At 35.9% G+C, this 22718-nt stretch overlaps 4 protein-coding genes and 1 pseudogene across 6 annotated transcripts; 3 read left to right on the forward strand and 2 right to left on the reverse strand.

The window, feature by feature from the left end:
- Positions 1 to 244: 244 nt before the first annotated feature.
- LOC108192720 (UDP-glycosyltransferase 90A1) lies at positions 245 to 2284 on the forward strand. The gene has a single exon (XM_017372684.2). The coding sequence runs from the start codon at positions 613 to 615 to the stop codon at positions 2035 to 2037; it is 1425 nt and encodes a 474-aa protein (XP_017228173.1). The 5' UTR covers positions 245 to 612; the 3' UTR covers positions 2038 to 2284.
- A 3463-nt stretch (positions 2285 to 5747) lies between these two features.
- Positions 5748 to 6424, forward strand: LOC108226445 (UDP-glycosyltransferase 90A1-like; annotated as a pseudogene).
- An 878-nt stretch (positions 6425 to 7302) lies between these two features.
- LOC108226444 (protein DSS1 HOMOLOG ON CHROMOSOME V) lies at positions 7303 to 10341 on the reverse strand. Of its 2 annotated transcripts, none has more exons than XM_017401407.2 (3): positions 10214 to 10341; positions 9951 to 10047; positions 7303 to 7612 (listed from the first exon to the last, which is right to left on the reverse strand). In XM_017401407.2, exons 2-3 carry the CDS (start codon positions 10039 to 10041, stop codon positions 7485 to 7487), a joined length of 219 nt encoding a protein of 72 aa, XP_017256896.1. In that variant the 5' UTR covers positions 10042 to 10047; positions 10214 to 10341; the 3' UTR covers positions 7303 to 7484. The 2 variants fall into 2 exon arrangements, with proteins under 2 accessions (XP_017256896.1, XP_063936358.1); XM_064080288.1 differs by having other exon boundaries at positions 9951 to 10041; positions 10214 to 10272.
- A 623-nt stretch (positions 10342 to 10964) lies between these two features.
- Positions 10965 to 13797, reverse strand: LOC108226435 (cyclic nucleotide-gated ion channel 18). The gene is made up of 6 exons (XM_017401395.2): positions 13131 to 13797; positions 12841 to 13053; positions 12411 to 12718; positions 12163 to 12274; positions 11819 to 12055; positions 10965 to 11732 (listed from the first exon to the last, which is right to left on the reverse strand). The coding sequence occupies exons 1-6, from the start codon at positions 13596 to 13598 to the stop codon at positions 10965 to 10967; spliced, it is 2106 nt and encodes a 701-aa protein (XP_017256884.1). The 5' UTR covers positions 13599 to 13797.
- A 3519-nt stretch (positions 13798 to 17316) lies between these two features.
- On the forward strand, positions 17317 to 21350 carry LOC108226437 (uncharacterized). 2 transcript variants are annotated; one of them, XM_064080352.1, is made up of 8 exons: positions 17318 to 17660; positions 17774 to 17854; positions 17978 to 18122; positions 18375 to 18406; positions 19507 to 19677; positions 19833 to 20045; positions 20144 to 20241; positions 20519 to 21350. In XM_064080352.1, exons 1-8 carry the CDS (start codon positions 17576 to 17578, stop codon positions 21239 to 21241), a joined length of 1548 nt encoding a protein of 515 aa, XP_063936422.1. In that variant the 5' UTR covers positions 17318 to 17575; the 3' UTR covers positions 21242 to 21350. The 2 variants fall into 2 exon arrangements, with proteins under 2 accessions (XP_017256888.1, XP_063936422.1); XM_017401399.2 differs by lacking the exon at positions 18375 to 18406 and having other exon boundaries at positions 17317 to 17660; positions 17978 to 18118.
- Positions 21351 to 22718: the final 1368 nt, after the last annotated feature.

Genomic DNA, 22718 nt, shown 5'->3' on the forward strand with positions numbered 1-22718 from the left:
AAATCGAGATATGGAATAGTCGGACTCCCTTCACTTAACGTGAACAGATTCATAAAAAGGACCTGAAGAATCCAATGAATCCTGCAAGCCAACTTCAGCAACGTGCGTAGTCCCCAACCTCATCAATCAACTAACAATTGACCAGCCTCTAAGAATCAACGGAGCCAACACTGCAATACACGTACACGTACCTACCAGGCAAAATTTTTCACTACAAGGGTAAAAATTGTGACAATAGATTCAGACCAAAAGCAGGGTCTCATTCTGACAACTTACACAAGCGCTTCCCCGGGGAAAACAATGAAAAATAATTACCGACTTCCATATATGTGGCCTAGAAATCCTTAGGATAACGTGCTCTTCTCATTTGCATGAGAAGATATTGAATGAGGCGTTAGGCCTCATTATTGAAAAACGGTGGGCACACCAAATTACACCAATGCGTCAGTGTTTGGCTGTCCCGGGACAACAGAGGATATACCAAGTGTCCGAGACAATATCTAATCGTGCTCAACCTCAGCGAAACTACTTATAACTAGCTACACATAGTAAAAGTTGTTTCTAACTAAATAATCAAGATTCATAGCAGAGAGAGCAAAGCAAACAAAAACAATGGGGCATGTGGTTCTTGATGGTGAATCCTCCTCAACAACTCCTCGTGTTGTTCTGTTCCCCTTCATGTCAAAAGGCCATACAATTCCTCTTCTCCAACTAGCCCGCCTCATCCTCGCCCGAGGCATCGACGTTACCATTTTCACCACCCCTGCAAACCTCCCCTTTGTTTCGTCTCGTCTAGCTGACACTGCGGCCTCCATCGTGGCCTTGCCATTCCCTGAAAATGTCGATGGCCTTCCATTAGGAGTCGAGAGCACGGACAAGCTCCCGTCTATGTCACTCTTTGTGACGTTTGTGACGTGCACCAAATTGATGAAACCTTGGTTTGAAGAAGCGTTAGGGAGGTTGAGTAATGTGAGTTTTGTGATCAGTGACGGTTTTCTAGGCTGGACGCTTGATTCGGCTAATAAGTTTGGGATCCCGCGGCTGGCGAGTTATGGTTTTAATGCTTTCAGTTGTGCTGTAATTCAATCTGTAGAAGCCAGTGGAGTAATCTTTGAGGCCGAGTCTGATGATGAGTTGTTTCAAGTCACTGATTTTCCGTGGATTAAATTGACAAGAAATGATTTTGATTTGCCTATCAAGGATCGCGTAAAAGAAGGTCCTGGCTATGAGTTTTATAAGGAGTCGATCATGGCAACCAGTAAGAGCTACGGCGTTTTGGTGAACAGTTTCTATGAGCTGGAGCCGGAGTTTTTGGACTACTTGAATCATAAGAGCCAGCCGAAAGCATGGCCTATTGGACCTCTCTGTTTGGCTGAACCACCAAAAGCTATGGCCACAAGCGAAAAGCCTGTGTACTTGAAATGGCTAGATGATAAATTAGAGGATGGTAGGAGGTCAGTCCTTTACGTGGCGTTTGGGTCGCAAGCAGAGATATCAAAAGACCAGCTTCACGAAATCAAGACCGGGCTGGAGAAATCAGGGGTGAATTTCTTGTGGGCAGTGGGGAAAAATGGAAACGAAGTGGATCATGAGTTTGAAACCAGAGTAAAAGACAGAGGACTCGTGGTGAGAGACTGGGTTGATCAGATGGAGATACTGAGACATGAAAGTGTGACAGGCTTTTTAAGTCACTGCGGCTGGAACTCAGTGTTGGAGAGTATTTGTGCAAAGGTGCCTATATTGGGGTGGCCGATGATGGCGGAGCAGCCGCTGAATGTGAGAATGGTGGTGGAGCAGATAAAGGTCGGGTTGAGGGTGGAGACGTGTGATGGAACCGTGAAAGGGTTTGTTAAGTGGGAGGGGTTGGAGAAGACGGTGAAGGAATTGATGGAGGGGGAGATGGGCAAGGTGGTGCGGAAAAATGTGGAGTTAACAGGTGATGCGGCGGCCAAGGCCGTGCTTGACCAAGGGGGATCATCTTGGAAGGCTTTGAGTGAACTTATCCAGGGCATTCATGCATTCAGAAAGAACAAATAAAATTCTCAAAACCACAAAATTCCTTTGCCTTGTTTTAATGTATTGATCTATTCTCAATTTCAAAAAAAAAAAAAGGGGGATCATCTTGGAAGCCTTGATTTATTCTCAATTTCAAAAAAAAATAAAATAATAATAATAATAATAATAAGGGAAAATAGATTTTATTGTCACTCAACTTATAGCGTTTTTAGAAATTTACCACCCAACTAATTTATTTTTTCTTTTAGTCACTAATGTTAGGTTTGGTTTTTTTTTTAGCCACCAACTTAGGTTCGGATTTGATTACTAGTATTATGATATTTTTTTTGTCACTAAACTTATTGGGTCTTTAGAATCCAACCACTCAACTATAATTTTTTTTTATTTTACTCACTAGTGTTAGATTCAGCTTTTTTTTGTCGCTGAAGTTAGGTTCGGATTTAATTATTAGCATTACATATTATGTGTAGCATTATTAAAATATAGTGGTAGTCTGTAATATTTTGATGATTTGATATATATTTGTATATTTATATATAGTACTTTTTATGTCTCCAAGGTCGTTTACCTTGGATGATAAGAATTTTACACGCATTTAATGGCATTTAAAAGATGTAGTTTCATATGTAACTTTATTTTTTTTCTTCCGAATGAAAATTCAGCGTTTGAATATTCACACAAAAAAACCACAAAAATAAGTTATGGAACTATGTTTTATAAGAGTCTTAAATACGTGCTAAGCAGTTGAAAAAACTGTAAACTAATGAGAGGTACGGAGGGAGTAATAATAATATAAAATGATGCATTATATATAGAGGACAATCATCGAAATTTAAGTTTTCACATCTGTTTATTTATTTTGAAATTTGTAATAAGATAAAGTTATTAAAATTTTTGAAGATAAGTTTAAAAGAGATCTTAAACTGAGCTAGTTGATTAAAACTTTAATAGCGAAAGATGATGCGTCATATCACTCAATTACACTTTATCTTATGAGAGGAGGTGAATTGTTTGAAGTAATTAATTTCATATTCATGATTTATTGAATTTTTAGAATCTAATTACGATTTTTCCTGATTTTAATTTTCATCGGCTCATTTTATATTATTATTGCTATATATAAATATATAAACATACGACACATCATCAAAATATTACATACTATCACTATGTATAAATGATGCTACAAAACATTATCATAATGCTAGTAATTAAATCCAAACCTAAGTTGGTGGCTAAAAATAAAACCAAACCTAACATTAGTGACTAAAAGAAAAAATATTTTAGTTGAGTAGTAAGTTTCTAAAAACGCTATAAGTTGAGTGGCAAAAAAATCTATTTTCCCTAATAATAATAATAAATAAATGATGTATTGATCCAGCACTATCTTTTTCATATTATGTTTATATATGTTAGCATTCATAGCAAGTTAAGTAAGAGTCACCACATTATAGTAGCTAGTCTTAAAGAATAATGTAATCAGGCGGATACATTTGATCATTTTCTTGTAGGAACTGTTTCCCAATAAGTGTGTTGAATGCGTACAACTAACTTTGTGGGTGGGTGCTACAAACAGAAGTAAGATGTTCAATGTCCTTGCCTTTTTGTAACGTGTAATAAGACTTGGTTCTACTTCAATCAACACCAGTGAATCTCCCGACTTTATTTGGTCATGTAACGTGATATTCATTTGAATCATTTTGCTCTTCGCAGCCACTCAAATAGGAAACTTGCTTCTATTTCATTCGGCTAGTTTTAATCTCAATTTTTATTAATTTAACCAATAATTTTAGACAATATCGTTGAGATTTAATACCATCATCTTGTATATGGTGCACACTAATTTGAGTATTTTAGTTTCATTATTATATAATACTATTTTTTTAAAAATATATCTATATAAATATAAAGAACGTGTATGAATTAAAATATATTATTAAATAATTAGGCTTTTAAAATATGTTTACATAAATGTATCTATAAATGTGTTTGAATTAAATATATTTTAAATTCATGTTTAATAAGATCTATAATTTTTTTTTTGCACATAATGATTTTATAATAAAAATATGCCCTCATAATTCTTAAACATTTCTTTAAATTATTTAGAGATTTGAAGTAGCAGTAATTATTATAGCTGCTTAAAGGTTTAAAACAATATAAAGTACAATAATATACTATAATTAGAGTATATTATAAGAAAATTTAATAATTATTTAATGGTAGGTACTGTTTGGGGTCAACATCATCTTTTTGCTGAAAAGTGTTTGGTAAATCTCAAAACACCTTTTCTAAACAGCCGTTTTTAGCTCAAAGGCTGTTTTTTTTAAAAATTTAATAATTATTTAATGGTCAGATATGTACTAAGATACTGTTTTGGGTCATCAGCTTTTCATTGAAAAACAGGTGAAAAACTGTTTGATAAATCTAAAAACAGCTTTTATGATTGATAAATCTAAAAACAGCTTTTATGAGCAGCAGCTTTTAGCTAAAAAGCTGTTTTTAGAAAAAGCAAGTCCGCTTTTGCAAGAAGCTGTTACGAATTTCATATTCAATCCTCACCAAAAACATTATTTTATTTATATTATAATTCAAAACAAGCAAATTTTACAAAATTACCAAACACTATATGATTTCCACAACAACATTTTTTTTACGAGCACTCTCAAACAATGAAAACTTTGACGTAAATGGTTGAATCATTTCTTAACATATGCTTTACAATTTACAAAGACATAAAACATGTGCATCTTCCCATGTGTAGGAGCTCTTCTAGTGGACAACAAAGTAGACTATATTTTCTTTCACACAATCAACTCTTTTAAAGTTGATGGCTCTGTTTCTCCACTGATAATGACTTGATAAAATTTACAAGACTTGGAGTCGTGACTAGACATCATCTAAAAACACACAATACGGAACTCTACACACAAAAGTGCATAGAAACACTATGCACGTCCTGTTTTACACTGTTCTTTTACTTTGTGAAGCCACTGCAACCGGCTATCAGAGGGGGATCTAGGAGTGACACGGTTCTAGATCTTCCTGGTTTTTTCTTGTCTTGGTCATGAAATATTCTGCAAGCACAATGCGCCTACAATCGTCAGAAATGTAACATTCTGAAAGTTAGTTGTGCTCGACGGACTGTCGGTGCAAGAATGAACTGGGATTGGGAAGTTACATCTCGCAATATACAAACTGCAAAGCTAACTGCCAGGTCATTTGATTCACATTTTTAACTTGTAACCTTAACAAGTTAATCAGGTGTTAAATACTTTTCATCTCAACTTATAAGCTAATAAACTGCTTAAAACTTATAAGCCCAAAAGCTGGGCCACGCCCAACACCCCCTGTGTTTTCTAGGAACAGAGATTTATGCAAGCTGTCTTAAAACAGTAGTTTCATCACCCCTATGGGTGCGCAAAGCATTTAAAGAACTTCCAGCAAACTTAATCAGCAAGTCTCAAGTAACTGGCGGAAAAGTTTAATCTTAAGCCTTAATTAACTGGCAGGACTTTAAATGCAGAAACATGGCTAGGGAGAAGAAATATGAGAAGCAAAACATGAGGCCGAGAAAAGCAAGGGAATCCTGAACACCCACACGATATATTGTGCTACTAGTTGTTTCCAACTACGTAGTTTAAGTAAAGATAATCAAGAATCGTAGTAGAGAGAACGAGGAACACAACTACTTAAGACAGCAGAAAAACGGGGTATGCTCTTGATTCTGGTTCTCATCAACAACTCATGTTCTTTCCCCGTTTATGTCAAAAGGCCATAACATTCCTCTTCTTCAACTAGCCCGCCTCATCCTCACCCATGGCATTACCTTTACAATGTTCAACACCCCAGCGAACCGTCCTTTCGTTTCCACTCGTCTAGCTAAAACTGCTGCCTCAATGGTTCCTTTCGTTTCCACTCGTCTAGCTAAAACTGCTGCCTCAATCATTACATTGCCATTCCCCAAGAATATAGATGGCGTTCTCAAAGGGGTGGAGAGCACGGACAAACTCCCGTCTATGTCACTCTTTGTAACATTTGCCACTTCCACCAAATTAATGAAACCACATTTTGAAGAAGCATTAGGGACTTTACCTAATGTAACTTTATGATCAGCGATAGTTTCCTAGGCTGGACACTTGATTCAGCCAATAAGTTCAGAATTCCCTGGCTGGCAACTGATGGTTTCAACGGTTTCTCTAGTGCTAGAAAGTCGATCTGTAGCAGTCAGTAGAATAATCTTTGAGGTCGAATCTGATGATGGATTGTTTGAAGTTCCAGATTTTCCTTGGATTAAAGTAACAAGAATGATTTTCTTTCGCCTATTAAAGATCGCGAATCAAAAGGTCCTTGCTATGAGTTCTGTAGGAGACTATCACTGCGACCAGTAATAGCTACGGCCTTATAGTAAACAGTTTATATGAGCTGGCCTTATAGTAAACAGTTTATATGAGCTGGAACCGAAGTCTATTGATACTCAAATCATGAAAGCCAGAAACTATGACCAAAAGCCTCTATATTTGAAATGGCTCGATGACAAATTAGAGAATGGTAGAAGCTCAGTCCTTTATGTGGCGTTTGGGTCTACGAAATTAAGACTGGGCTGGAGAAATCAGGAGTCAATTTTTTGTGGGTGGTGGGGAAAAAATGGAAAAGAAGTTGAAAATGAGTTTGAAATTTTGGTATCAGGGTTCTAAAAGACAATAACTACTGAACTAAATATAACTAATGTGCCCAAATATTACTCCCTCTGTCCCATTTAATTGTATACGTTTCTTTTCAACTGCTCGACACGCATTTCAATGCTCTTATAAAATATGGTTCCGTAACTTATTTTTAAAATTTTCTTTTTCTGAATAAAAATATAACATCCAAACTTTAATTCAGAAAAAGAAAATTTTAAAAATAAATTACACAACTACACTTTACAGGAGCATTAAAGTCCGTGCCGCGTCCCCGTCCCCCAATGTATACTACTCAGGGGGACGGAGGGAGTACTAGCTTACTCAGGTTACCGGGTGGCTCTGCCACTATCGACAAGTTTCATTATCCGACACTCTGTGCCGAGATCCGAGCAACATAAATCTAATGTGTTGTCCACAAAAGATGGACAATCATAAATATTTGTTTGACAAGGGATTAGTCGATCAAAGCATATCTGTATGACGAGCAAATGGACAAACAAATCGAACAGAAACAGTCCAATTTCAGCTCCAGTAAATAGCACATTTTTCCTATTTATTTATAATTTATTTGCATGTTGTCACTGAAGTTGATTATGTTACATTTATATAAGCGAAACTTCACGACATTGATTTATTTTTGTTCATACTGTCACATAAGATTTCCAAAGTTGTACGTTCCATTACAAGATGTCACATAGCCAAAGAGCAAATAAAAATTCTAGAATATGTCCTCAAACATTCAAGGGAAATGCTATGACATATGAAAGTTTAAGCTCACTTAATTTAAGTCTTCACGTTGTTGCTCTCCAGTTCCCTCCTCAATTGCAGGGAGAAGTCATCACTGACGTCATCATCATCCCAATCATCTTCCCATTGTTGTGTTGCTTCTTTTCCCTCTTTCTCATCCCACTCTGCAAACATAATAAAATAGGACATTAAATGAATGGAGTGGAGGGACTTCTCAGTAATTTCTTGTACTCCAGAAGTACCAAAATTGTAGTTTGATTTGCAAATTATTCACTCCAGTACAAAGGACCACCTTAATATTATTAACCTATTAATACCATTATCTATTAATAATGCAGAAGATCTGATAGAGATGAATAAAAATATAAAAGCACTAAAAAGATAGCTTGGTCGGACGAACTGCTAATATATAAACAATTTGGCTTATTATAAATAAGATACATACTTAATACGAGTAACTTCTAACCCCACATATAGAACATACTACATACTAATAAAAACAAAAGACCTCTTACATATTCATTCTTAATCCTCATTAGTTAATCTCAATAAAATACTATAATCTATACTTGACCACCTAATCCCACACAAACTATTCAATGAGCAACAAAAATCAACTCCTTGAATACATAACCTCAATATATACCGATGTCATATGAAAGACTTTAAAATTCTAATGGATTCCAATACAAATGATCATTAAACCTCTAGCAGTTCAACTTCTGACAACAACACTTTCGCAAGTGTCCCACAATACCAGAAACAATGATAAGGCTGAGTTGTTAAGCCCAACAACTAATACTCTAAGCATCTGGCAGAATAAAGCAAACTTTAAGAAATTTTTTGAAGCAAATATTTTGTTTTAAAAATAATTTCCTGAGAATTTATAAATCTGTTTATGAAACTAAATTACTATTAGAAGAAAGCAGTTACAAGACGATAGTCAATTTTATTTTCAAAAAGATTTTCTGATGCGAACAAAAATAATGACAAATCTATATCTCATAATTCAACACGATCAAAATCTATACCTCTACCCCGGGAAATCTCAACCACAGAAGGAAGAGATGACGATGTTTATGTATAACAACCCATAAATGAAGGAACTCGTTAAGATACTAAATAATATATCAACAAATAAGTCATTTAGTAGTGTGCGGGGATTTCATTACTTATTTTAGGAAATGGGAACTCTAGTAATATAACCTCATTGACTAGGGCCAAAAAAAAAGGGGCTTACAACATATTGATTATGTATTTAATAAACTACTATCCCCGCTTATAAAACACATAAATATACACACTATTTCCCATCAATATAATGTTTGAACTCCTTTGATATGTCATTCCTGAAAACTCCGCTTATAGTGGGCTTATAGTAGGTGCGACTTTCAGACCTCATGATCAGAAATTATTTGTATTTTACAATTCAGTTTCTCTATATGAAGATGGGGATTTACAAGTTCAGCGCATCGCACACATAAAAATGTAAGAACATTCAATAAATTTTGAAGCATATATAAGCTCATAACTCCCTCTTCTTTGTATATCACTCGAGTCTATTTATATATTAATACTTACCGATTCTTTCAACATCCAAAATTTAAAATTTCTTTTACTAGAATCCTGCCCGAATTTGCGATTATTTACCCAAATCCTTGCCAAATTTCAAGATCATTTATAAAACCTGCCAAATATTACTGTCCAAGTTGGTAAAATACTTTTATTGTATCAGATCAAATTTTACGAACCCCAACTCCTTGCACTAGAATAAGCATGGTCACCAAAAAATGTTCCTACTTATACAACTTAGCACTTAAGAATTCTTTTATGAAATTGGCGAATTAATCACATAGCTCGGGATTAGTTGCAAGACTTGCATGCCACGAAAATGCTTTATTTTGGCGCAACTTCCATATACCCCCTCTCATGACATGCAAAACAAAAAGTAATCTCCAAATTTACAATGGCAGCATAGCAGGTCATATACTTAACCTTTTTATCCTATTTCTTCACATCCAACAGCAAAAGATGTTTTAATATAACATAGTAGTTAGTACACCAGAATCTAGACACAAAGTTGTTCTTATTATTGTCAACGAAAAAATTTATTGACCCTCCATCTCCTAATGCAATCACAAGTTTAGAAACTTTAATAAATCCTCATGCTCATGTATTCAATAAATCGTGATTACATATCAACTAAATATACCACATGGGAACACTGGAACAAGTGCCACATACCCACATAGCAATCATATTCAAAAATAAAATATAACCTAGCATGTATCATAATTTGAAACAACACACAAAGACACTAAAAAAAATGTCAGTGAAGGATAGCTGAAAATTGACATGTATATTTAGAAAGAAATCAATAAACATTTAACATCAATGTAAAAAACAGCACGTTAACAAAAATAATTACTAGAAAACATGAAATAACATTGAATTAAAATGAATTGGCAATACGAAAAACACAAAATAAAAAAGTGAAATGACCTTCATCGATCTCGAACTCCTCGAACTCATCATCATCTTCGAACAAATCAATCTTGGGTTCTTCTGTGGCTACCTTAGTTTCTTTGTCCATCTTAATCTAATAACTCAAACAAAATCAAAATCAAAAAGCTAAGAATTTATCATAAACCCTAGATCTTAATACACTATTCAGCAATTGACTAAATATAATATAAATCAATACATAGATAATATACATGTGTTTACATAGGAAGGTTTAAGAATGAAGGGCAGTGAGAACTTACGATTTGGATGAACACAAGTCAAACACAGGTTCTTAGTTTTTTGGATCTGTGAGTCTCGCTTGCTTAAGTTTTTCTTCAATGTGGCTTTAAGTTTTAACGACCTACTTTTTTATCTGAAATCCAATGCGACATTTTTCTTTAAAATTTTATATAAAATATATATCCTATTTTCTAAAAATTAATAATTAATGATTTCATAACTCGTCAAACTGATTAAATTAGATTTTATCGATGATTAAGTCGATTAAATTAATATTCAATTAATTTTAGAAAACTGATTAGATATTAAATATTTGATAATCGATACTTGACTTTTTATATACCATTTTTTACTTTATACTGGTATGTAGGTTAATATATTAGATATTTGAAGTGTTGAATCGGCCGAGTTAAAAGCCGTATTGGTTCGCACCCAACTATTTTGAGACTCAAAGGTTATTTAGCCTATTTTTTAACTACATAAGTGAATTATATTAATCGAGCAAGAGAAATTCTTCAACTCTTCAACTTACCAGGCAACCAGCTTCCTGCTGTATCACAACAATATTAGGCAAACCATATATGCTTAGTTCCTCTTTAAAAATGTCTGCTGATTAGTATAACTACAACATGTCAAACAATTGACAGGTTCCATTGGGCTTTTCTCTTAACATTCCCAACTCTGTACATTTCATTTTCTCACTACAAGCTACCAGTGATATTTACACGACATGTCACACGTATTCTACAACTCACACCACTCCTGCACTACCTAAACATCCTCCCTGTCTAAAGAAAAATCAGGCTCATCAGGCTTAAACAGCTTGGGCATCTTCAGGCTCGAAGAAGAAGCCCCAACCACTTGCACTGGCACAACCTTGTGCCCAACCCCTCGTCTCGTATTAGCCGCAAACTTTGAGGCCATGATGGTGGCTCCAAGATGCTGTGTACCATCCGAGCTCTCAACCAAAACATGCTCTCCGCTTCCGTCGTCATAGACCACAGCATTGCCAGTCCCATCTGGCACAATGTAGTAGTGATTCTCCTGCAGAGCCAGCTCCTTGGAGAGTTTCCTCCTCTTGTACCTTCGCCACGCGGCTTGCATGTAACAAGCCCCCCAGGTTCTCCACTGGGAGGAGTAGTACCTGAAGGCATGCTGCAGCTTCTTGCTGTGGAGATGCCTGAATTGGTTTGAGACAAATTTGAGGTCTTCTGCTCGAAGGGCGAAGGCTTCTACTTCGGTTAGTGTTCTGACTGTGCGCGTTGAGGTGGGGAGGTTTACGCTTGAGTTGGGGAGTAAGGCCCATGTAAGGAGCTCTTCTCCACAGAAATCTCCTGGTCTGAGGGTGATTGAGTTGAAGAATCCTGTCCTTCCACCATTCGTCGTTGAGCTCTCCAATTGGCCCCTGATTATAAACAGCATTTCGTTTACTGGATCACCTTCTTGGAAAATGTAGCTGTCTTGGGTACTTAAGGATGACACAAGCCTTTCACATATGGCATCTAGAAGCTGAACATCCATTTGTGAGAAAAAAGGAACCTGTTTCAACGGATGTTATAATAAGTACCTTACCAGAATGATGTCTAATTGTATAATTGCAATAACATAATACAAGAAGTGCATACCCGTTGGACAAGTTTTAGGCAGAGATGTCGTTGGATGTCACGTCGCAGGTCCTGTGGCAAGGATTTTAAGATGGCTTCTTCATCAACTCCTTTGGTAGCAACCCATCTATACTGAACAAATCGACGAACACGTTCTTGCAGGGCAGGAGGTAATTGCCGGTGTCTCATCCACTCCTCTGTATCTCTCTTTTTGATTCGCCACTCTTCAAGCCTCACAGACATGGATTGCAAATATGACTTCATAAAAAATCAAAATGATTAAAATTTTAATGTTAGAGTTTAGTTGAAACATCAGTGACTATACTAGGACAAGGGAAATACTCCCAGATGATAAAAGATGTTACCTGCATGTTTCCTATTAACTGCGCGAACAGAATCAAACCCGAAATGGATAGGAGAATGCAAAATAAAGTCTCACCAATGTAAGTGCTGGTCTGCAAATTCTGTCCATATGAGCTGCAAATGGAAAAATTATGCACAATCAAAGGCTCTGCTGACTATACAGAGAGAGAATTTCACAAGATAGAAACCAGTTTACTCTTTGATTTCTAAGAGGAAGAAGATGTAAATATGATATAAAGCAGAAGTGCACCTTAAATTTCTTAAACCCCACCAGAGGCTATACAGATACTTCTCATACATGGGGGACATAGCAACTTCACTAGTAAAAGCATCCGAAAACATTCCAAATTTAAATGTTGAGTCTAGATTATTAGCATCACAAGTAGAAAGCACTTTGGTGAAATTGAGCCAATAAGCCCGCTGGATTTGTCCTAAACTGTTACAGTCCAGAAAAGTAAAGTTGCAAGGGGGAACTCTGTGCTGCTCCGCCAGACACTCGTCTCTCCAGCACGAATGCTGCCTGCCTATCGACATCAGATACCAGGCTGCTCCTAGTACCTGCACCAAGAGTAGATGATAAACAAACGTGTTTTGTCTCGTGCACGAGTGCTAGATTTATCTACAAATTACTAATGGAAGAGCGAATAACAGGATGAGAAAGACGAGGAGGAGATCATTACATGACTTGCTAACATGTAGAGCACAAGATTGTATGCAGCTCCAGCCCAAGCAGTATTAGCAACGACGCCTGTAGTTTTAATTATCCTCTGATTCAGGGGAAACATGACAAACAGTCTTGGAACATACTGAATCAAAAGAATGAGAACCAGAGTGTTGTGAGCATGATCAGCACTGTTGTTTTTCATTGCTGGAACAACATACCAATTAAGAATCTGCAACCGAAAAAAAAAATCAAAAATTTAATTCATAATTTAAATGAAGAAAACATCTTTAAATTGGTCCAGCTTGCCTGAGGTAAAGGCAGAGAAGCTGCAAGATCAATAATAAAATCAGATTTCAAATATCGCATAGCAATTTGATGAGAATCCATAACAAGTTCCCCTCTACCAAAAACTCTAGAACTTGGAGCAACAAAGGCCATCCTAAACTTCATCACAATGTGCAGAACAAAAAAAAGATCAGCCATGGTTCTGAAATAGGTAATGGTAATCGCGGCAGGAACATCGGTGCTCATACAAGCAGGTCCACCAACATAAGGCAGGAAAAAATACAGAGGGTCTATGAAAAGAGAGAAAAGACAAGTGAGCAGAAAAAAACGGTTCCATCTGGCAACAATAGGGCTACTAGGATCAAGAATTTGGTAGAGCCATGGCGCAGCTCTGGCGAGTGCTGGCTCGGTTTTTGATTTCAGGGGATTGGCTGCTTGTCGCCTGAGCTGGCGGAGTTGGGATGCTGGCGTCGAAAATATTCTATTCATCTGTCATTGCGGAACCCAAATGAGGGTTTGCTGGATTCCGCCAAGAGGGAGGGATGGACTTGATGTGATTATTTGGGTTTTTTTTTTCGAGTTTTGTGTGATTAAGATGGGGATTTTGTGAGAATGATGGATGGAGAAGTGCAGCTAGGAGGGTTGCAGAGGGTGAAATTTGGCAAGGGGGATTGATCATAGGTGCAAGTTTGGAGGGAATGAAAGGCAATGCTTTAAAATAGGTACGCTGCATTGCATCTTTGCATGTAAATTATGGGACAAAATTGTCTAGTCAATGCGTATTCTCATTTTTTAGACTATGTGGTATCTGTAATTCATGATTCATCTGTCATCGTATGAATAACGAAAATTTTGGTATAAAGCAATCACAATCAAACTCACTTATAAGTCATATAAATTCAAAATTTAAAGGGCAAATTACATGTTTTAGTTTTGGGGCATGGAGAATTTCGAGGGTTTTGGCCCCAAATAACCAGATTTAGGGTGAAAATGCCCAAAATAACAAAATACCCGAAACATGGCCCTCACTAACCAGTAGAGACGCTTCTCGTGTAGCGTTTTTGTTTTTAAAACAAAAACGCTACATCGTGTAGCGTTTAAAGTTTTTTATTTTTTTTATAAAAAAGAAAAACGCTACTCAAATTAGCGTTTATGGTTTTAGTGGATCACCTGGAAGTGGGCTGGGCTTTTACATCTAAAAACGCTATTCATACTAGCGTTTAATGCTTGGCTTTTAAAAATCAAATGTCAACTCATGTGGCGTTTCTCTTTTGTTACAAATTAAAACGCTAATTCTCTTGGCGTTTGTTTTGTTTTCTTGTTCTCAAATATTAATTATTCTAAGGCCAGTCCTAAACTCTAACCGTCAGTCAATTTAACTTAAAATATAAATTAATCATTCTGCAACCCAAACCTAAACCCTAAATGTTAACGATTGTAAATTAATTTATTACACCGACGTCTCGGCTTCAGGGCCTTCGGCCCTTCAACCTCGTTTAATTAGGGTTTAGGCTCGAGGGAGTAGGGCCTACCGGCCCTACACCCTCAATCCTAAACCCTATCCGTCGGCCAATTTAATATACAGTATGAATTAATCATTCTGCAAGCCAAACCTAAACCCTAAATGTTAACGGTTGTAAATTTATTTATTCCGCCGGCGTCTCGGCTTCAGGGCCTTCGGCCCTTCAGCCTCGCTTAATTAGGGTTTAGGCTCGAGGGAGTAGGGCCTACCGGCCCTACACCCTCAATCCTAAACCCTAACCGTCGGTCAATTTAATAAACAGTATGAATTAATCATTCTAAAACCCAAATATAAACCCCAATTATCGGTCAATTTAATTTTAAATATAAATAAATTATTCTAAAATCTAATCTGAACCCTCAAATATTAACAACTGTTAATTTACGTTCCAATTATTATTTTATCTAAGGTGATCAAAATTATTTTTAAAAAAACAAAAAGAAACAAAAGTAGCTAGTCTTGGGCTTGGGCCTAAAAAATGTAAAACGCTACTTCGTGTAGCGTTTACATCTTTTACAAAATTATAAAACGTTACACGAAGTAGCGTTTTATTACAAGTTAAAAACGCTACTTCACATACGTCTTTACTTGTTATTCAGGGCCAACTTTTTAAAAATGGTTATTTTGAGCATTAGCTTGGTTAATCTGGTTATTCAGGGCCTTTTTTCGAATTTCGAAGATCATTGTATAAAAGTTTGAAATAATCATAATCAATAATTTCGATTACAATAGTTGGATATTAGTTGACTTAGGTTGTTAAAAAATTCATAATCGATATGTAGTGTTCTAAATATCTTTCGTTTAAAAAATATATTTTTTCAATTCAGTAATTATCCTAGGACAAAAGTAAAAAGAGGAGGCCAATAACTTAGTACAAAAAAACCCTCATAAATTCTGAATCGACAAGTCACCAGATTAGTTTTGATTTCCGACTTTTACAATCATACTGATATGCTATAAATTCGATTCTTATGAAATACATTTCAGGGAAGTCGTTTTTGAAAACTAACTTCTCAACTTTTCTTTAAGAATTAAACAATTATGATAAATATCCTCCACTCACCCGTAAACACTTGTAATTTGCGAGTTCCTTTCTTCAATTTATTGGTGACTGTTAAAAGCCTGACTTCTGCGTTTGTAAGTTAGAAAAATTTATTCGTATCGTTTATGTAAAAAGTGAAAAAACACTTATAAAAAACTTAGAATGCTAACTTTTGTCTCTGGACGTCTATTTTTTTCAAACACTTCAATCATTTATAAGTCTTAAGCCAAACTGTCCCTGCATATTTTATCGTACTTGATTGATACTCCCTCCGTCCCATTTAATTCTATACGTTTCTTTTTCACTACTCGACACGCACTTCAATGCTCTTATAAAACATAGTTCTACAACTTATTTTTAAAATTTTCTTTTTCTGAATAAAAATATAACATTCAAATTTTTATACAGAGAAGAAAAATCTTAAAAACAAGTTATAGAACTATATTTTACGGGAGCATTAAAGTCCGTGCCGCGTCCTCGTCCCCCAATGTATATAACTCAGGGGGACGGAGGGAGTACTTATCTGTTTCGTTTATAGAAAATGATACGGTAGTTTTGCACAAGATGTCCTGTTTTACTACAGTATTAAAAACAGCCTTTTACAGTACAAACCTTTTTGTCAGAAAACGGTTTAAAATAAAGAGGAACATCAAGAAAAAAGAAAACATTCGGGTGGAGAGATCTATGATCTGTTTCACAATGAAAACACATGCATGACGCATGCGCCTGCAAATAAACACACCAAACGCATCCAAAATATAAGTATAAATACAAAGATTGTTGACGATAAATTGTGGAAAATTTGGAATAAATTTCCAATTTCTCTTATGTTTGATCTTGATAGTGGATTAGGAAATTTCACTTAAAATTATATTATCCTAATTTAATATTCAACATATTTATGTTAATAGTTAATACTACTCACAATTTGCCCTTTTTCAAAACCAGAAAGTAGAAACTACAGACGTTTTGTCTGTTCACACCCCTATACTCTAGTAATAAGTGTGAACTACCTTTGTCTCGTTACCAAGCAGGGCTGTAATTCGAGTCGAGTCAGTCGAATTTCGAGCCGAACTTAATTCGAGCCAAGTTTAATCGAGTCGAGCTGAGCCGAGCCGACTTATTTAACTAATCGAGTTTAAATCTCTGCCCGAACTCGAGCCGGATCGTTTAGCTAAACAAGCTGGTTTTAACGAGTCAAGTGAGCCAACTCGCATAATTTTATACTAAATCGAACCTAAACCTCTACCTGAACTCGGCTCGTTTATTTTCACGAGTCAAATCGAGCCGCTTCGTTAAATTAAACGAGCCGGAATTTTTGTCCGAATTCGGCTCGTTTAACGAGTCGAGCCGAGCCGAACCCAGTTAAACGAGTTTGAGCCGGACGAGCTGGCGAGCAACCCGACTCGAATTACAGCCGTAGTACTAAGTGAAGATTGTAGTTCATAAATAAAGTGCTCGGCTCGTTCAAGTGAATTTGTTTTTTTATTTATTAAAAATATATAATTTTAAATATAACAATCTGTTTAATTAATAAATAATTTTATGCTAATTTTTTTACTATTAGATTCGAACCTTAAGTTTTTTTCATCTAACTGACAGCTCCATTATTTAACACATATAAATATTAACTTTACCTTCTTGCATTGAGCAGAGAGCTTTCATTGCTTTTATCTACCACTACAACCCTCTCAACAGCCCACTTCTTTTCCTTTTAATTGCACTCTCTCTTCCAAGAAAAGCAAGAAACACAAACAAGATTTGGGTCTTGTAATTAATTTGCACAAAGTGAGAATAAATTGATTGTGGGTCACTCTTCTTTTCTAAATTAAAGCCAAAGTTTGCATCTTTATATATAAATATTCTCGTTTTTTGGATGTACTCTGAGAAGAAGAAACAACAATGAGGAGAAATTGGTTAATTTTACTCCTGATTTTAGTTGTTTTCTTTGTTGGGTGCTCCTCAGCTTCATCCTCTCCTCCTGCAAGTGAGTAAATAATCAATTTCATACTGTTTTTTAGTACTAAATGTGTGTATTTTTTTGTTTTAATTATTTCATTCATATTTCACATCTGTGTTTTGATTGTTGCTGTTTTGTAGAAATTGTTAGTGGGGTTGTCTCAAAAGTTGTTTCACTTCTACTTAGATGGCTCTGGTCACTAACATCTAACAAACCAACAGGTGCATTGTACAAACTCCAGTTTCAAGTTTTCTCTGTTTTTGTTTTTCTTGATGTTGGAAATTTTTATGTGTATATATGTTTGGGGGTGAGTTAAGTGACTAATGGGGTTGTGAGAATTGCAGCTCTTTCTGGCCGCTCGAAGATGAAATTTGAAGGTGGTTACACTGTAGAGACTGTTTTCGATGGAAGCAAACTTGGAATTGAGCCTTACAGTGTAGAGGTTTCCCCATCAGGGGACCTTCTGGTGTTGGATTCTGCAAATAGTAATACTCCCTCTGTTTCAAATTAGATGTCCACTTTAAAAAAATCACACAGTTTAAGAAAAGTGGTTATTCACATATTAATTGCATTAAATGATCAAAATATGTGGAGTGAGATTGATCTAGGAAATAGGAATAAGAGATATGTGGAGTAGAATTGACTTTGAAAATATGATTTTGCATTGAAAGTTGAAGTGGACAAGTAATTTGAAACAAAAAATTTTCTTGAAAGTGGACATGTAAATTGAAACGGAGGGAGTATCTATAAAATCTCAACACCGTTGTCCCGATGTAAGTTAATATGCTGATTCCCTTTGTTGTATACTAGATTATCAATGAAAACCATTGATCATATAATATGCTTGCAAAGCAATTACTCTTTAAAGAGAAAGTCTGTTATTTTTATTCTATTGTAATTGTGTTCAGTAATTCTGGTTTGAGCTGTAGTGTGTAATTGTTTAGATGAATTGACCATGTGAAAGAACTAGGGCTACAGTCGCAAGTTGGTGACTGTTTATGCACATTAAATTTCATAACAACATTACAATTTTTTCTTTTACTCTCTTTTTGTTTATGGGGAAAGTAAGTCCATCCGTTGTTTTTCTATTCTAAGGCTCTAGTTAAGATTGCATCCCGACCTTCAATCAGCTCATTGATATTAAACCAAGTCCACATTACGTTGCTAATTATTAAGTGGCCCTTTCCGTAAGGTCTTAGAGAATGGCCCTTTCCAGGATCTTATATTCTAACATTCCCCCTCACTCGAGAGCCCATTTATGGGTCGAAGAGTGGATCACGGGCGCTCATCTTTGGAGCATTAATTTGCCATTCGTGCCACTATAAATTGTGAGAATATTGGGGGTGGCAGGGATCGAACCCGAGTCCTCTGCCAACCTGGCTCTGATACCATGTTAAGGAACCAGTTACTCTAAAACCTCAAGGTCTTAGAGAATGGCCCTTTCCAGGATCTTATATTCTAACAAATGGTATACTACATGAAAGTCATTAATCACTTTCATTTTAGAACTCTTTTAGTTAACGACTACCGCCAGCTTTTCATAATTAGTTAACTTTGAAACTATGTGGTTTTTTAAACTTTGTTGATTTTAGTGAACACAGAAAGCTAGTTTGCACTTGCCATGAAAACTATCACTTGTACTTAATATGAGGATAATTATACTTAAGCTTTTTACACTGTTGATTTTCAGTCTGTGATCTCTTTCTTTTGCTCCGGCGGATAATTTGATTTTGTAATGTATAAGAAACGCTTATTGATTTGCATTATGTAGCTGCAGAAATATTTATTTTAACAGGAGCAAGTTGTTTTTGTGAAAAATCATTTTCTTTTCAGAGCTACGTCACCACTCAAATTTTCTATAAATTTTCTGCAGATAGCAGACCAAAGCTTGTAGCTGGCTCATCTGAAGGTTACTCTGGCCATGTGGATGGAAAGCCAAGAGAAGCAAGATTGAACCACCCAAAAGGGCATACCATTGATGAGAGAGGAAATATTTATGTTGCAGACACCACTAATATGGCAATTAGGAAGATCAGTGATGCAGGTGACTTGAGTACTAAGAATTTACTTATTTACTGATTGGAAACACCTGCATTATAAGTCTTCTTACCATGATACAGCCAAAACAAATACAATCATATGGAGATCAGCAAAGCAAGTTTATATTTAAAAACAGATGTCTTTTTTCTATGTATCCAGGGGTTGTGACGATTGCAGGAGGGACATTGTCTCGAGGGGGAGGTCATGTTGATGGTCCAAGTGAAGATGCAAAATTCTCAAATGATTTTGATGTGGTTTATGTTGGAAGCACTTGTTCTCTTTTGGTTGTTGACAGGGGAAATCAAGCAATTCGTGAGATTCAACTCAATGATGATGAGTGTTCCCAAAAGTATGATGGAGATCTTAATTTAGGTACACATAAAAAAAATATTCACATACTTTTATACAACATTCACATGAAACTGAATGTAAAATTTCGAATAATGTATATATGAAATTGATGATTGTAGGCATAGCAGTTCTTGCTGCAGCAGGATTTTTCGGATACATGATGGCTCTGTTACAACGTAGGCTTATAGCCATGTTTTCGTCCCCCGACTCCTACCATGTAAGAAACCAATGCCATGGTGTACTTGTCTGTTCTGTTTTCTACACTTCATTAGCTAGGCAATGTGCTTATTTCTACATCCATCCCATTTAGATGTTAAATCTGTAAGTGTAAAGGAGAGGTGTTAGGAGGATTAGGATATCCCAGTAGCGCATCTACTCCAAAATCTAGGATCGATATAAGTTTATTTAGCTTCCTTTATTATGTATCTATGCTTTGTAACACGTTGAGCTTATACATATTCCCACTTAAACTTCTTCTTTATTTCTTCCTGCAGGAACATAGAGATTCATTAAAGGGTTTCCCTCCTGCACCATATCAGAAGCCTCCTGTATCAGTTAGGCGTCCCTTAATTCCAGCTGAACATGAACATGAACCCGAGAGAGAAGAAGGCTTTTTTGGTTCATTACATAAGCTTTTAATAAACACCAGCTCGTCTGTAGTTGAACTCTTTGGAGGATTATTCTCAGGGTTTAGAAAACCAGTGCATCCTGTCCAACAACAATATTACCAGCAATTGAGCAGACATGCTAACACTTGGCCCGTGCAAGAAAGCTTTGTCATTCCAAATGGAGATGCACCACCTCCATTAGAAAGAAGAGACCCAACTCCACGAAAAACCTACCAATCTACTACAAAGGACATGGAGAAAAGTCGGCAATATAAGCAAAACCAGTCTTTTTATGGTGGGTGGAATGGAGATTTTCGTCAGCAACAACAGTTCCAGCAGCATATGCAACAGCAGCAGCAGCAGCTATACCAACATTTGCAGCAACAGCAACATAAACAGATTCAACAGCACCATCAGAGACACCAGTCATCTAGTCCTCAGACATACTATGAGCAAAACTGCGAGACAAATGAGATCGTATTTGGAGCAGTCCAAGAACATGATGGGAGGCATGAAGCTGTTGTCATCAAGGCTCTCGACTATGCAGATCCTAAGAGCAGTAATATTCGATCCCGGTATAATTATACGGGTTACTCGTATGGTTATTGATCTTTCTTGAATCTACTTTCAAAATGTAGTATGAACTTGTACTAGGTATAAAGAAACCAATTTAGAACATTAAGTTAGTAGCAAAATTATCTCCTTGCAGAGTCTCCTATATATTTCTTCAGCAAAGCAGTTTTCGCTGAGTAATGAATGTAAAAATAAAATAAAATAATAAACACAGACTGAGGAATCCCCTGAGAAAAAACCAGTGGCTTCAAGAAGTTGTAACCAATCTAGATACTAAATAAAAAATAATAAAAAAACAACTGCTGCTTGTTAGAGTTGCTTTATGTTTATCACAGTAATGGCTACTACTGCTGCTTGTTAGAGTTGATCTTTTTAAAAAGTCTTCACAAAATGTCAAGCTGTATGATTTCATCTTCAGTCTTCACAGAATTAAATTATGTTGTCAGTTAATCTCATCTCATTGGAAATGTCAACATTTTACAAGTGAAAGTTGCCTCGACAGGGAATGGCCGAATGGCCAATGGATAATCTCTTATCCTAGTACTGTATTCAAGCCAGATAATTTTGTCCTGATATTTTCAGTATTTGGGGCGGCACGGTCATCGAGAATAAATGGTCTTGGTCACAACAATGCAGGTAACAATGGGCAGAGCCGCAGATGAGATAAAAACGATATCCCATTACCCATGTCCCGTTCTTCTTCGGAAACAAAATCTTTTTTTTTTTTAATAAAACAAAATCTTTTTAAAGTAAGTTATAATGTTATATTTTATATAAGTCCGAGGGGTCATTTGTTTACTTCTTAATGAAGCTGAATGACTGTAATCTTAATGTATCAGATCTTTCAGACTGTTTGACAAATATTTTAAATTCTAAGAATGATTCATACGCGACCGGAATCGGTCAGCTCAAAATTCTGGCTGAGCCATTTAGGAAAGACGCGAGCAGGTATCTTGTCTTTCCTTTACCACTTTACACAGTCTTGCCTCTATTTATAATACTTTTATTTTGGGAAATCTACAAAACTACCTACCTTTTCTTTTATTGTTTTTCAAAAATACTACCTTCCAGAATTATTTTTAAAAATACTTTTTCATAAAATTTTTTTTCAAAAATACTGTTTGCAACTTTTGCAACCTCATTTGCAACTGCAGGCGGCGCCAGCCGTGTTGCAACCTCTTTTACAACTTCATATGCAACTTCATATATATATATATATATATCGATTCCGAAAATGAGGTCGAAAATGACATTTGAAAACTGGAACTTGAAATCAGGATTTGTAATTGCATATATGGTTGTATTCAGTTGCATATGGTTGCATTCAGTTGATTCTATTGTAATCTAATGGCCCCGCCAGGGGCACACCATACATCTGTTGTTACTTACAGTTTTCAGTTGCATTTAGTTGCAACTGAGGTTGCAAATGAAGTTGCAAAAGTTGCAACTGCAGTTGCAACCTCATTTGCAACTTTTGCAACCTCATTTACAACTATATATAGTTTTCAGTTGC

The sequence above is a fragment of the Daucus carota genome, chromosome 6 (genome assembly GCF_001625215.2).
Source record: "Daucus carota subsp. sativus chromosome 6, DH1 v3.0, whole genome shotgun sequence".
Taxonomy (NCBI): Eukaryota; Viridiplantae; Streptophyta; class Magnoliopsida; order Apiales; family Apiaceae; genus Daucus; species Daucus carota.